This window comes from Peromyscus eremicus, chromosome 8a (assembly GCF_949786415.1).
Source record: "Peromyscus eremicus chromosome 8a, PerEre_H2_v1, whole genome shotgun sequence".
Taxonomy (NCBI): Eukaryota; Metazoa; Chordata; class Mammalia; order Rodentia; family Cricetidae; genus Peromyscus; species Peromyscus eremicus.
This window is the reverse complement of record NC_081423.1, coordinates 66745285-66758428: the sequence shown is the minus strand read 5'-3', so window position 1 is coordinate 66758428 and position 13144 is coordinate 66745285. Positions and strand designations below refer to the sequence as shown.

At 39.3% G+C, this 13144-nt stretch overlaps 1 protein-coding gene across 1 annotated transcript in view; it reads right to left on the bottom strand.

Moving 5' to 3' along the window:
• Nucleotides 1-4666: 4666 nt before the first annotated feature.
• Taf15 (TATA-box binding protein associated factor 15) overlaps nucleotides 4667-13144 on the bottom strand; it is a 33929-nt gene continuing 25451 nt past the window's right edge. The window contains exons 10-16 of the mRNA XM_059271356.1: nucleotides 12189-12298; nucleotides 10100-10229; nucleotides 8747-8839; nucleotides 6998-7079; nucleotides 6804-6892; nucleotides 6132-6681; nucleotides 4667-4993 (exon numbers count right to left, since the gene is read on the bottom strand). Of these exons, the coding sequence (XP_059127339.1) occupies nucleotides 4954-4993; nucleotides 6132-6681; nucleotides 6804-6892; nucleotides 6998-7079; nucleotides 8747-8839; nucleotides 10100-10229; nucleotides 12189-12298 (1094 nt within the window). The 3' untranslated portion in view covers nucleotides 4667-4953. The remainder of the gene's footprint in view (nucleotides 4994-6131; nucleotides 6682-6803; nucleotides 6893-6997; nucleotides 7080-8746; nucleotides 8840-10099; nucleotides 10230-12188; nucleotides 12299-13144) is intronic.

The following is a 13144-nucleotide window of genomic DNA, read 5'->3' as shown; positions in this document are numbered from 1 at the left end:
GTGAAATGGGCCCTTCTATATCAATTTGGAATCCACATAATTCCCCCACAGACATCCCCACAGTCCAATCAGATCTAGGTAATAATGCCTTAATTGAAGTTTCCTTTTCCCAGGAGACTAAGACTGTGTCAAGTTGATAATAATTTAAAAAAAAAAAAAAAAAAAAAAAAAAAAGAGCCGGGCGGTGGTGGCGCATGCCTTTAATCACAGCACTCTGGAGGCAGAGCCACGCGGAATTCTGTGAGTTCGAGGCCAGCCTGGTCTACAGAGCGAGATCCAGGACAGGCACCAAAACTACACAGAGAAACCCTGTCTTGGAAAAAAAAAAAAAAGTAGGACACTTCCCTAAATCAAGTCCCTTGTTAGTGCCCAGAATCTGGCAACAAAACTAGAGTTGGGCCTCTGCCAAAAGAAAGTAAGGAGAAGATGCTGGGAAGTTCGCTTCTCAGATCATTTTCTTACTAACTTTGCCCCAACCTCATTCATCTCTCTAAAATGGTGAGAATTTTAACTTTTAAATTTTATTCATTCATTCGTGAGTACCTATACGTGTATGTATATGAATCCACACACCATAGCTGAACTTGGAAAAGTCAGTTCTCCCCATACACCATATGGATCCCAGGCATCCAAGCTGTCAGGCTGAGCCTTTAAAAAAAAAAAATCTCGAAAAGAATATTTTTGAGACAGCATCCAGCTATGTATCCCAGACTAGTGCTGATTGATACTCAGCTTCAGTCAATCAAACTTTCTGCTGCCTACCTACCTCACCATCATTCACTTAAAAGACCCTGTTAACTCTGTAAAATTGCCTTAGTTTTTCTCTTATTTCTATTGACATTTGGATTGCTCTTTGTCAACAAGACCTACTCCACCAATCTCAACAAGCTAAAACCATATTAAAAAGTTGCCAGGTATGGTGGTGTATATCCATAATCCCAGCATTTGGGAGGTTACCAGGAGAACAGTAGGTTCGAGGTCAGTCTGTTGTACATAGTTGTTTTATGATTTAACCAAAGCCAGGTCCTTTGCAAGAGCAACAAGGCTTTTAACCACTGAACCGTATCTACAGCCCTATAGATACTGAGTTTAATGCTAGCCTGAGCTATCTACAGCAATAAAGAAAACAAGTGGTCAAAGAAAAAGGAGGGAGAAAAAATGAGGGAGTTGAAGGTAGTGTAGCTGGCTGCAGTGTGGGACCTTCAGAGAAACAATGACAAGGTTTCTCTGTGTAGCCTTGGCTGTCCTGAAACTCATTCTGTAGACCAGGCTGGCCTCGGACTCACAGAGACCTGACTGTCTCTACCTCCCGAGTGCTGGGATTAAAGGTGTGTGCCACCACAGCCTGGCAGAGAAACACTGATTTTTTTTTTTTAATGCAGTATGGTGGTGACAATACAAAGAATAAATGATCAACATCTGAGAGCTTTGGCAAGTGGTTATATCAAGACAAGATTTCAGATAAGCAAAGAGATGACAATGTTTGAAGAAGTGGAGCTTGTAGATAGCCTTTATTTGCTATTAGGGAGCATGCAGAGATCCCATTTCAAAGATTTGTTACAGAGGGGTGTGTGGCATTTTGATGTCCTAGTATCAGTTCTAATAGACTGTGATGGTTGAGTAGGCATCTTGGGACTCTGAGCGGAGCTAATGGGAAGGCTCGGACACACTGGTGACAGACCCAGATGGTAGGTGCTGTGTGAAGCCATTTATGCTCAGTGCTATCAATTCTTCTTCTGAGGATGGGTGAAATTAGGATCAAGATGTTACCATGCAGAGACCGCTTATCTGGTTGAGTAATATAAGACATGACTCCTAAGACACCATAAATACAGGAAAAAGGGGTTGGGGATCTGGGCAGGGTTTTACACTAGTTGAAAGCTTAAACAATATAGTTAATAACAAAATGGTTGTGTCTGGAGGCTGTTGAAACCCAGGGAAATAAGAATTACATTGCTCGTTCATCCAAAAACTACAAGAACAGCCAAGGAAAAAACATCTTTACTGTCTTTGAACATTGTGCCACACTGTTGGGGGGTGTCTCTCTATAATTATCCTATTTTACTTTGCATTCAGAATTCAATTCTCTACCAAAACTTTTACTAAGACAGTAATTCCCAAAAAGGGCAACTCTGCCCCCAGGGCATCTGGCAATGTCTGCACACATTTAGCTGTCAGGATTTGGTGTGCAGAAGGGCTATTATTAGCTTCCAATGAGCAGATAGATATCAGGGATGTGTCAGGATATATGCCTATAAACCCAGCACTTTCGAGGCTAAGGAAAGGGAAGAGTTCAGACTAACTTGAGTTACATTGAAAGATCTTGTCTAAAAAACAAGGGGGTGGTGAGAATATGTAATCCAGAGCATTACTGTATTTTTTACTTTTTTGTGTGTAAATGAATACCAGTGTGTGAGGGTATCTGTGGAACCCAGAAGAGGGTATCAGATCCCTTGAAGCTGGAGTTAAGAGGTGGTTGTAAACCACCTGAGGTTGGGTACTGGGAACTGAACTTGGTTCTCTGGAAAAGCAGCAAGTGATCTTCAGGGCTGAACTAACATCTTTCCAGCCTCAATACTATCATCTTCAGAAAGAATTTTATACTATATGTAGCCCAGGCTGGCTCTGAACTTATGACCTCCTGCCTCAGCCTCCCAAGTGCTAGGATTAGACGCACCACCACACATATCAGGTTTTCACATCTTGAAATTCACTTTTCCCAGTATTATATTAACTCAGACAAAAATTATGTTCTTTCTCATATGTAGGTACAAGTTCACAATGTATGTAAGTGAGAGTGAGTATTGGTATAGGCTATGAAGCTAGAAAGAAAGCACAAGAGGTGAAAAAAGGCCCCATTAGCCACACAGGTTATTCCCTAGTTTCAGGATCCTCTTTTACTCACCTTTTTTTTCCCCCCTGGTTTTTTGAGATAGTTTCTGTGTAGCTTTGGAGCCTTTTCCTGGAACTCACAGAGATCCGCCTGGCTCGGCCTCCTGAGTGCTGGGATTAAAGGCGTGCGCCACTGCTGCCCGGCTCTCTACTCATCTTTTAAATGTGTGTCTGAGTTGTCCTAAACTCCTCTCCCTACATACTGTTTTGCCCAAACTAGTTACCTTGGGTGCTTTTAAAAATGGCCAGGCTTCATTCAGATATGTTTGTAATAAAGTCTAGATATCTTTATTTTCAAAAATTTCTAGTTTTTTTTTTAACAGCTAACATGGAAAACAACTGCTCTAGGCAGCTTTAAATGTTTTTTGGGTTTTTTTTTGGTTTTTCGAGACAGGGTTTCTCTATGTAGCTTTGTGCCTTTCCTGGAACTCGCTTTGTAGACCAGGCTGGCCTCGAACTCACAGAGATCCGCCTGCCTCTGCCTCCCAAGTGCTGAGATTAAAGGCGTGTGCCACCACCGCAGCATAATTGTATCTATTCTCTCAACTCCCACTTATTGATTGGTTCATAAATTGCAATTATGTATAATGAAGATGTTACAAAAGGTGATGTGCAAATGACTAAGAAGGGGCAGTATTTTAGATAAAATGGCCAGGAAAAACAAGGAAGAAAATGGTAGACTATAATCTAACGCAGTATTAAAAAAAGAGTAGGCCATATAGTATCTGAAAACACTACACAAAGATGTGCAAAGACACTGAAGCAGAAGCCTATTTGGTATGACCAAGAATTATAGGCCAAAGGTTGAGATGTGTTAAGAATGCTTGCTCAACATGAATAATCTCTTAGGTTCAGTATTGCCACCCCTCAAAAAAGAGGGATGATCACTGTGGTTAACAATAAGCATGAGTGGACATTGCAGTATGAGATTGGTGAGAAAGACAAATTCTGTTGGATCTTGTAATTTAGGGAGAGGAATTTAGGTTATAGCCTAAATATACAGCAATATATAGCAATATAGAATATAAAGCAATTCAAAGAGGGCTGGAGAGAGATGGCTCAGCAGTAAAGAGTGCTCACTGTTCTTGTACAAGACCTGGGTGTGGTTCCCAGCATCCACATAGCAGCTCACAAAACTCAAGTTCCAGGGGATCCAAAGCCCTCTTTGGATTTCCACAGGCTCCTCTGTACATGTAGTGTAGACATATACACATAAAATTAAATAAACATTAAAAAAAGTAAAGTCACTGAAAGTTTTAAAAAATACTGACATACAGTATTATAACTTATATCTTTAATCATTTAGCTGTGTAGGGAGACTTGTGAACACACTATTACAACTGTCATAAAGAGACAAATATAGCTTGTTATCAGAACTGTCCAGAGTATATATAGTTGTAGTGTATATTTTGAAGGTAGAATCAAAATGGCCTGCATATGTACAGGATGTAAGTTAGAAATCAAGAAATTCTAAGTTTTGATCTGATCTGACCTGGGTGTGCTGGTAAAGACATTAGGTTAGGAAGACTAAGAAGAAGGTGAATTGGAAGATCAAATATTCTATTCAGCACTTGCTAAGTTTTAAGACAAATTCCTCAGGTGATTCTGACTCTAAGTCATCCCAGAGAACCACTTCTAAACAAAGCAGGAGCTCAATAACTAATAGTTGGAAATAAGTTATATTTAAATTTATTTAGGTAATAGTGGTTTTTTAATTCTGTAGGGTTAGTCTGCTGTAACTGAGTCCAAAGTATGATAAACAATGTACTCAATGTCCACAAAAAAACAAGCAGCTTTTATTGCAGTATTACAAAACACTTTCCATTTTGGCAATATTTTACAACGCACTTAGCTTTAAGGGTTAGGAAAGAGAAGGGGGGAAACTAAAGGGGAAAATTTCAATGGACATTTCTAAAAGGAAAACTGTCCCCAGCCCTCCCACCCAATAAAAACCCAAATGTCAATTTCACTACCCAAGAGGCCATGAGGAAAGCAGCAGGCAAACTCTTGACAATTCCACTACGGACCATGTCAGAGACAAAGGGATTTTCCAAACAGTCATCAGTACGGTCGGTTGCGCTGATCATTTCTGTAGTCGTTTCTAGGGATGAAAAATAAAGACCCAAACTAAATTCTAGGTTTTTTACCAATGGAACATCAGATATTTCTTTAGAGTGCTGGTGACCTGTACCAGCTAGATACTTTTTATAAAATCTGGCACTACACCTTACTTCTGTATCCCAAGAAAGTATTCCTTTTTTGAGACAAGGTCTCTATATAGCCTCAGCTGCCCTGGAACTCACTACGTAAACCAGGCTGGCCTCAAACTCAAAAAATTATTCTTAATAAATCTAATTCATCACTTTAAGACTTAACAAAGTTTCCTAAAGAGGCTTTGCTATCCATCAACTCTAATAATTTTCTGCCTAGACAAAGGACTAACAAAACCACTGTAAATACTTCCAGATATCTACTATGCCAACTATCCTAGTATCTACTATGCCACAGATCCGTGGCACAATGGAATAAGCAAACTTTTAAAATTCACATTTCATGTATGAGTTCTGTCACTTACTATGTACGTGATCTCAGAAAAGTTACTAAATGTCTGACTGTTAGGAGACTGACACAGGGACCAGAACTAAAGTTGTATAAAGACACTCTATAGTATTTGCCACACAAGTTTATGAGAACTAGGCTATTAGTAATATCTAACAATTACATAATGCTTTCTAAGGGCAAGCAACCGTTATAATCTCATAAAACTCTACAAATTAGTTATTATTTGCTCCATTGTACAGATGAGGCTACTGATGCTCTAAAGGGTTATATAACTTGTCTAAGGTCACATTAAGATGAGGAGCAGAAGCCAGGCATCTTGACACTACAATATGTAAGTACTATACTAACTAATTCTCATTAGCTTATACTATCTACAGCAAATAGAGAAACTTGTATAAGGAACAAGTGCAGGGGTTGAAAATCCTCCATGATACTCTTAATTTAAATATTATCAAGTTATCTCTTCATCCCAATTTTCTTTAGCCATGAGAAAACCAATTTATTAATTTACAAAATAAAACCAAAATTTTAAATTATTAAACAAGGAACTAAACATTTTCCTGAAAGATATCAATAGGATTAAAGAAGGGAAAAAACAAACCAAAACAAAAATGGCTTGAACCCTAAAACCTAGAAACATTGAGGCAAAAAGATCACAAGTACATTTGAGTACTCACCTTCCTCCCATTTTGCCTCCATAGCCACCTCGGTCTCCTCCATAACCCCCACCTCGGTCTCCTCCATAGCCACCACCACTTCGGTCTCCACCGTAGCCTCCACTTCGGTCTCCACCGTAGCCTCCACTGCTGCCGCCGCCACCACCACCTCGGTCTCCTCCATAGCCCCCCCGGCTTCGGTCTCCTCCATAGCCTCCTCGATCACCTCCATAGCCTCCTCGATCACCTCCATAGCCACCTCGATCTCCATAGCCACCCCCTCGGTCTCCACCATAACCACCTCGGTCTCCTCCATAGCCACCTCCTCTATCTCCACCGTAGCCGCCACCTCTATCTCCACCGTAGCCACCTCCTCTATCCCCACCATAGCCCCCGCCACTTCTGTCTCCACCATAACCACCCCCACTTCTATCTGCACCATAGCTACCCCCACTTCTGTCTCCACCATAACCTCCCCCACTTCTGTCTCCACCATAGCCACCTCGGTCTCCACCTCTGCCCCCACGACCTCTGTAGCCCCTTTCTCCACCGTAGCCTCTCCCCCGGAAATCTGCAAGGTAAAATTACAAACCAATAAGGCCAGTATTAATGCAAAGCCTCCCCAATGCTAGTTAGAAGACAAGCACCTTATACATGCTGTTAAAGGACTACCTAAAGAAAAAGCTGGCCTACCTCCCCCTGAGGGACGAGAGTCCTCTGGTCTAGGCTCATTGCACTGATTGCAGGAATTCCTTCGAGCAAAATTCATATTTCCACATGACCTAAAGAAGGGAAATAAATGTTCCTAAGTCTCCAATAAACCCAGAATCATTCCTTATACCCTCCAACTATATCTCTACACCCACCAAAATAAATGGCATACTTACGGATTAGGGCAAACCCAGTCCCCATTCTTGGGGTCTCCACCTCGCCCCTGAAAACCTCCACGGCCTCTATAGCCTCCACGGCCTGGAGGGGGAATAAAGTAGAAGTGAAAAATCAGCAGCAGACATTAACAATAGACAGAAAGAACATCAGATGAAAGAAATAAAAGAATAAAGTGCCCATTAATACCTGGACAGACCCCTTCAAAATGGATTTCCAGTACAGCAAGACTAATTCTTGGAGGTTTCACTTAAGAAATGCAGCAAATGTTAAGAATGGCCCTGGTAAACACCACAATATAAACACTACAGTAAAAACCCTTCAAAGTCTACTTTTCATAATAGTCAACATAGTTTGAGAATTTCAGTTATATGTAGTAAATTCCAAAGTTGAGGAAATGGACCCAATTTTTAAAAAAACTTAAGAAGCTGCACTGGGGAGCTTAAAAACTGGGTCAGCTCTGGCAGCGTGACTCAGCAGGCACAGGACTTGCTCTAAGCCTGAAAAACTGAGTTTGTGTACCACAGCATGCATGTGCCCACACAAGGAACTGCTTTTAAAAAGTTAGATCAGGGCTGGAGAGATGGCTCAGAGGTTAAGAGCACTGGCTGCTCTTCCAGAGGTCCTGAGTTCAATTCCCGGCACCCACATGTTGGCTCACAGCCATCTATAATGAGATCTGTTGCCCTCTTCTGGCAGGCAGGGACACATGCAGTCAGAACACTATATACCTAATAAATAAATAAATAAATCTTAAAAAAAAAAAAAAAAAAAGTTAGATCAACTACCTAAGTAGGTTCAATTAAATAATTGTTCCAGGAGCTCCAGTGGCGCAATCGGTTAGCGCGCGGTACTTATAAGAACAAGGGAATCTGTGGCTGATATGTAGAACTGAATTGTATTGCAAAATAAAAATTAAAAAAAAAAAATAAAAATAATTGTTCCAGAGGTCCTTTACCACAGCTGTAGAGCGTTGCAAAGGCATTTCTACAACCTTTCCTACCACTTTCTTAACTACTGGAACATCCTCATTTTAAGATAAAAGGCAGGCTTGGGGAGATACCTCAGTGGTTAAAAGCACTAGATGCTCTTGCAGAAGACCAAGGTTTGACTGCCAGCATCCATATGATGGCTCACAACCATCTGTAACTCCAGTTCTAAGGGATCCAACGGCCCCTTCTGGCATCCTTGTGCACTAGGCATTCACATGGTGCATATACATACATGCAAGCAAACCATTCATGCAAAAGCCAAAAGCCAGGCGTGTGTGGTGGTAGTACACACCTTTAATCCTAATTGGGGGTGCAAGGTGGCAGAGTGTCAGAGGCAGGTGGATCTTTGAGTTGAGGCCAGCCTGGTCTACAGAGTAAGTTCCAGGACAGCCAAGCTACACAGAGAAACCTTGTCTTGAAAAAACCAAAATTTAAAAAAAAAAAAAATTTTTTTTAATTTATGGGGCTGGAGAGATGGCTCAGTGGTTAAGAGCACTGGCTGCTCTTCCAGAAGTCCTGAGTTCAAGTCCCAGCAACCACATGATGGCTCACAACCACTTATAATGGGATCTGATGCCCTCTTCTGACATGCAGACAGAGCACTTATATACATAAAATATATAAATAATTTTTTTTAAATAAAAAAGGGAAGCAAGTAATTCCATGCAAGCAAGGACAGAATAGACACAAATCCAATGTAGAGCATTTGGGCCTTTTTATTTATTTACACGATGCTGAGAATCAATGTAAATATCCTACCTCGTCGTCCACCTCCACTTCCACCACCTCTCATGAATTCAGGCCTTCTGGTAGCAAATGACACTTTAATGATGTTTCCATGGAATTCTTTTCCTAAGAAGAAAAACAGTTCTGAGGCTGAGCAAGGTGGTACACACCTATAATCTCAACACTCAACAGGCTGAAGCAAGAGGATCACTGAGATTTTGAGGTCTCAGCTTCAGCTAGACAATAAGACCCCTTTTCCAAAAGGAAAAGGAGGGAAAGGAAGAAGGGAAAAGGAGAGCATTTTAAATAAATGCTACAATGCCACATCATACCTCTACCTCCCGACAAAATAATAAGACTGTCTTGGCTTAGTTTCAGAAGAATAATAAACACATCCCCACAGAAACTCAAATACACTACTGTTCCATGTTCCACAATAGTGCTAAATATAACCCATAATCTACACAAGAACAGATCTCCCCATAAGCTAAAACACAAAGAAAAACATCTAATATTTTTAATAGTAAATGCAGGCAAAAATTTGTTTTCCAGTGTTGAAGACTGAACCCAAGGCCTAATGCAAATACTCTACATAGCACTGAGCTATATTCCTAATTCCTGTTTAATATTTTATATAAAGACCTAATTTATTTCTTAAAGGGAATTGGTGTATGTACATGTGCATACACATGTAGTTAACTATATATATCCACACATATGCATGAATATGGGCTTCCTAGTGTGTTTATAATTTAAAATAAACAAACTGGGGAAGGGAGGCGGACAAGATTGAGGTTCAGATTTGAATGTAAAATTGTCCACAACAGGATCATGTTTGAATACTTGGTCCTCAGTTTGTGGCACTGTTTGGGAAGTTTGTAGCATGTTTTGAACAAAGTGCCTAGCTGGCAGATGTCAACTAAGCCAATTTTCTATACCTGTATCAGGGTTAGAATTAATGTGCAAGGTTAAGATTAAGGGAACACTCTGAGCAAGCAAAGACATGAACTATTCATCTCATTTTTATAAGCATGTAAAAGCACACACTTGTATTCTTGATCGCTATTAAACTGGAAAATAACCATGATCTCACAGAATATGTTTTCACTTTCAGATTAGGAAAACACTTCTGAAGTATATATGAATGGAGCTAGAGAAATATTCAGCAGTTAGGAGCACTGGCTACTCCTCTAGGACCCTTGTTTGATTCCCAGCACCCACATGGCAGCTCACAACCATCTATACCTCCATTTCCAGGGGATGTGATATAACTCTTTGGGCCTCCAAAGAATTGCACCAGCTGAGCAAATGTCTGTAAGCACAGACATACATGCAGGCAAAACACCCATACACATATGTAATTTTAAATACAGGAATGAAGCATACCATCAAACCAATCAATGGCCGCCTTAGCTGATGGAGGGTCATCAAATGATACTGTTGCTTCCCCTTTTGGCTTTCCCGTGTCTTTGTCTGTGTAAAGATTTATCATTGGTTTTCCAGTCTTTTTGTTAGTCTAAGAAAAAAAAAAAAAATGACCAAATTGATGTTGTATTTCAGGAATAAGTGATCATGAATCATTCAGGTAGATTTTTTTTTTCAAAGATTATTTTTAATTATTTGTATATATGTATGTATGTATGTATGTATGTATGTATGTGGTGTGCATATGAGTTCAAGTCCCTTCAGAAACCAAAACCGTCCAATTCCCTATCGCTGAAATTTCAGGAGGGGTAAGCAGCCCAACAAGGGTGCTGAAAACTGAACTCAGGTCCTCTGGAAGAACAGTACACGATCTTCACAGCTGAGCCATCTCTCAAGCCAGGTAAAGATTTTTAAAAAGGCATCCACACATCTATACTACAAAATATTATATACCTAATATAAAAATGAAGTTATCTGTAGGTGTGGTTAATGAAAACTTTCCATGCTACAGTAAGTGAAAAACAAACTATAAAAATTTTGTAAGGGGCTGGTCATGGTGGTACATGCCTTCAATCCCAGTACTTTGGAGACAGAGGCAAGGTTGATCTTAAGAGTTTAAGGTCAGCTTGGTCTACCTAGTGAGTTCCACAACAGCCAGAACTTTACAACAACAATAACAACAACAACAAAAAAAAAAAAAAAAAAAAATCTTGTAAGGGCTAGCACAGGTGAGGGTCTGGACCCCACTTCCACAAAACAAAACAAAAACAAACAAAAAAACAAACAAAAAACCCAACTACTCCCAAACCCTAAAAAATAGTATGCTGTTTATGTGCAATTTAGTTAAGCCCATAAAAATCAAATGTGGATAATGTTTCATAAAAGAACGCATATTTTGTAAAAACAGGAAGAATCTTTCAATAAAATCAACATTATTATTAAGGAATACATTGGGCTTTGGCTGGGATGAGGGCAGAAAATAGAATTCTACTTTATTAAAAATGTGTGGCCAGCAATGGTGTCTTGCACCTCTAATCCCAGTACTCAGGAGGCTAAGGCAGATAGGTTGTGAGTCTGAAGCTAGCCTGGGCACAATGAGAACCCCTATCTCAAACAACAAAGAAAAGCTCTGAACTTGTGTGAGTGTTTCATGTTTAAATTAAAAAAAAAAAAACAACAAACAAACAAGCAAACAAACAAAAAAATCAGTAATTCCTCAACAAGAAAAAAAAATGAGTAATTTCACCAACAACCAAAACAAGGAATAATGAACACAAACAAGTACTTAACCCTGCTCTAAAGGCTGCTTTTCAGTTCAAGATAAGAGGTACATGCATGAAACTAAGTGACAATTAAGTGAACAACAACAACAAACCAAATACAAGAGAATGGATTAATGCAGTACAGACATTAAGCATAAAAAGTTGTTATTAATAACTTTAGTTTGCATATATTGGCATTTCAGAATCCGGGAATGAAGCTTAAGCACAGGTAGAAAGATAAACATGAGCAAGAAATAAAATGTACTTAGTGTGCTCTTTAGGTTTTCTGTTTGTTTGTTTGTGTTTTGTAAACTTGACTCTAGCTAAAATCATCTGGGAAAAGGAACTGCAATTGAGAAAATGCTTCCATCAGACTGGTTGATGACTGATGTGGGAAGGCTCAGCCCACTGAAGGAGTTGCCACCTCTGAGCAGGTGGTCCTGGGCGGTGTAAGAAAGCAGGCTGAGCAAACCACCCATGGGGAACAAGCAAGTAAGCAGTGTTCCTCCACGGTTCCTACTTCAGTTCCTGCCCTGACTTCTTTCAATGATGGACTGTGATATGCCAAATAAAATAAACCCTCTCCTCCCCAAGTTTCTTTTGGTCAGAATAGTCTATCACAGTAATAGAAACCTAAATAAGACACTTAGCAAAGGCCTATAGACATGAGGTAGCACATGCATTACAGGATTTAGATAATGCTTACTTCAGTATACACAATGTAATGCATGTATCTTAATTAGAATATTAGTAATTATGAAATCTTCAGCGTGACACTTTTTACTTACCTTGATAATTCCTATTTGCTTAAAGAATTCTCCCACTTGATCTGTAGACACACCCTCCCCAAGTCCTTGCACAAAGATTGTGTTGTTATCTGAATTATCAGACTCTGAATCTAAGGGGAAAAAATTACGATCAATTTCATGTACATATTCCTTGGTTTTACTACTCCTGTTCAGTAATCAAAACCATTTATTGACTAGTATTGTATTGCTTCTAAGCCCCAAATAGAAGGACCAAAATGAAATCTTATATAAACATGCAAAGTATTTACAGTAGTTGTATGGAAGATCAATTCTTACAACAAAACTTCAGATAAAATGCAGGTTACACTTTGAAATACATATAGACCAATGAAGGGAGATGTTAACAGTATCGCTCTTCAGATCCAGTACTACAGCTCATGAAGAGATGAAGAAAGTTAATTAGCATACCTTTCTCTGAAGAACTTTTAATCATATACAGTCATATGACTGACTAATGCTTTTAAAAGGCTTTCTAGTACAAAATTCCCCCAAATTGGACACTTGACTCTCAAGTCAGCTAGCCAAGCAGAATTGCTGGTTTCCCATTCACTGCAAAAAGCCTTGTATATATCAGAAGGTAAGAGCACCTGGTACACACACCTTACCTTACACGCACACTTTTGGATTAGTACAACAAAGTAAGAAAGTTGTATAAAAATTCAGTCCATCAAGGGATAATTCAGAAATTGCCATCCATATAGAATACTTTGGCATCTTAATAAAAACAAAAGTTCTGATTTCAATATATATTAAATATTTTTTACTCAAATAGATTTTAACCTCTAAACCATAACTTTCAAAAGGCTCCAAAAGCAAATCTACAGCCTTGAATTCATCTAAAAATGAAAAGCCACATAAAATTAGTGCCTTCCACCCAGAGAAAGACAATTCTCTTATGCATGAACTTAAATTTCTTATGCCTACTAAAATTACTG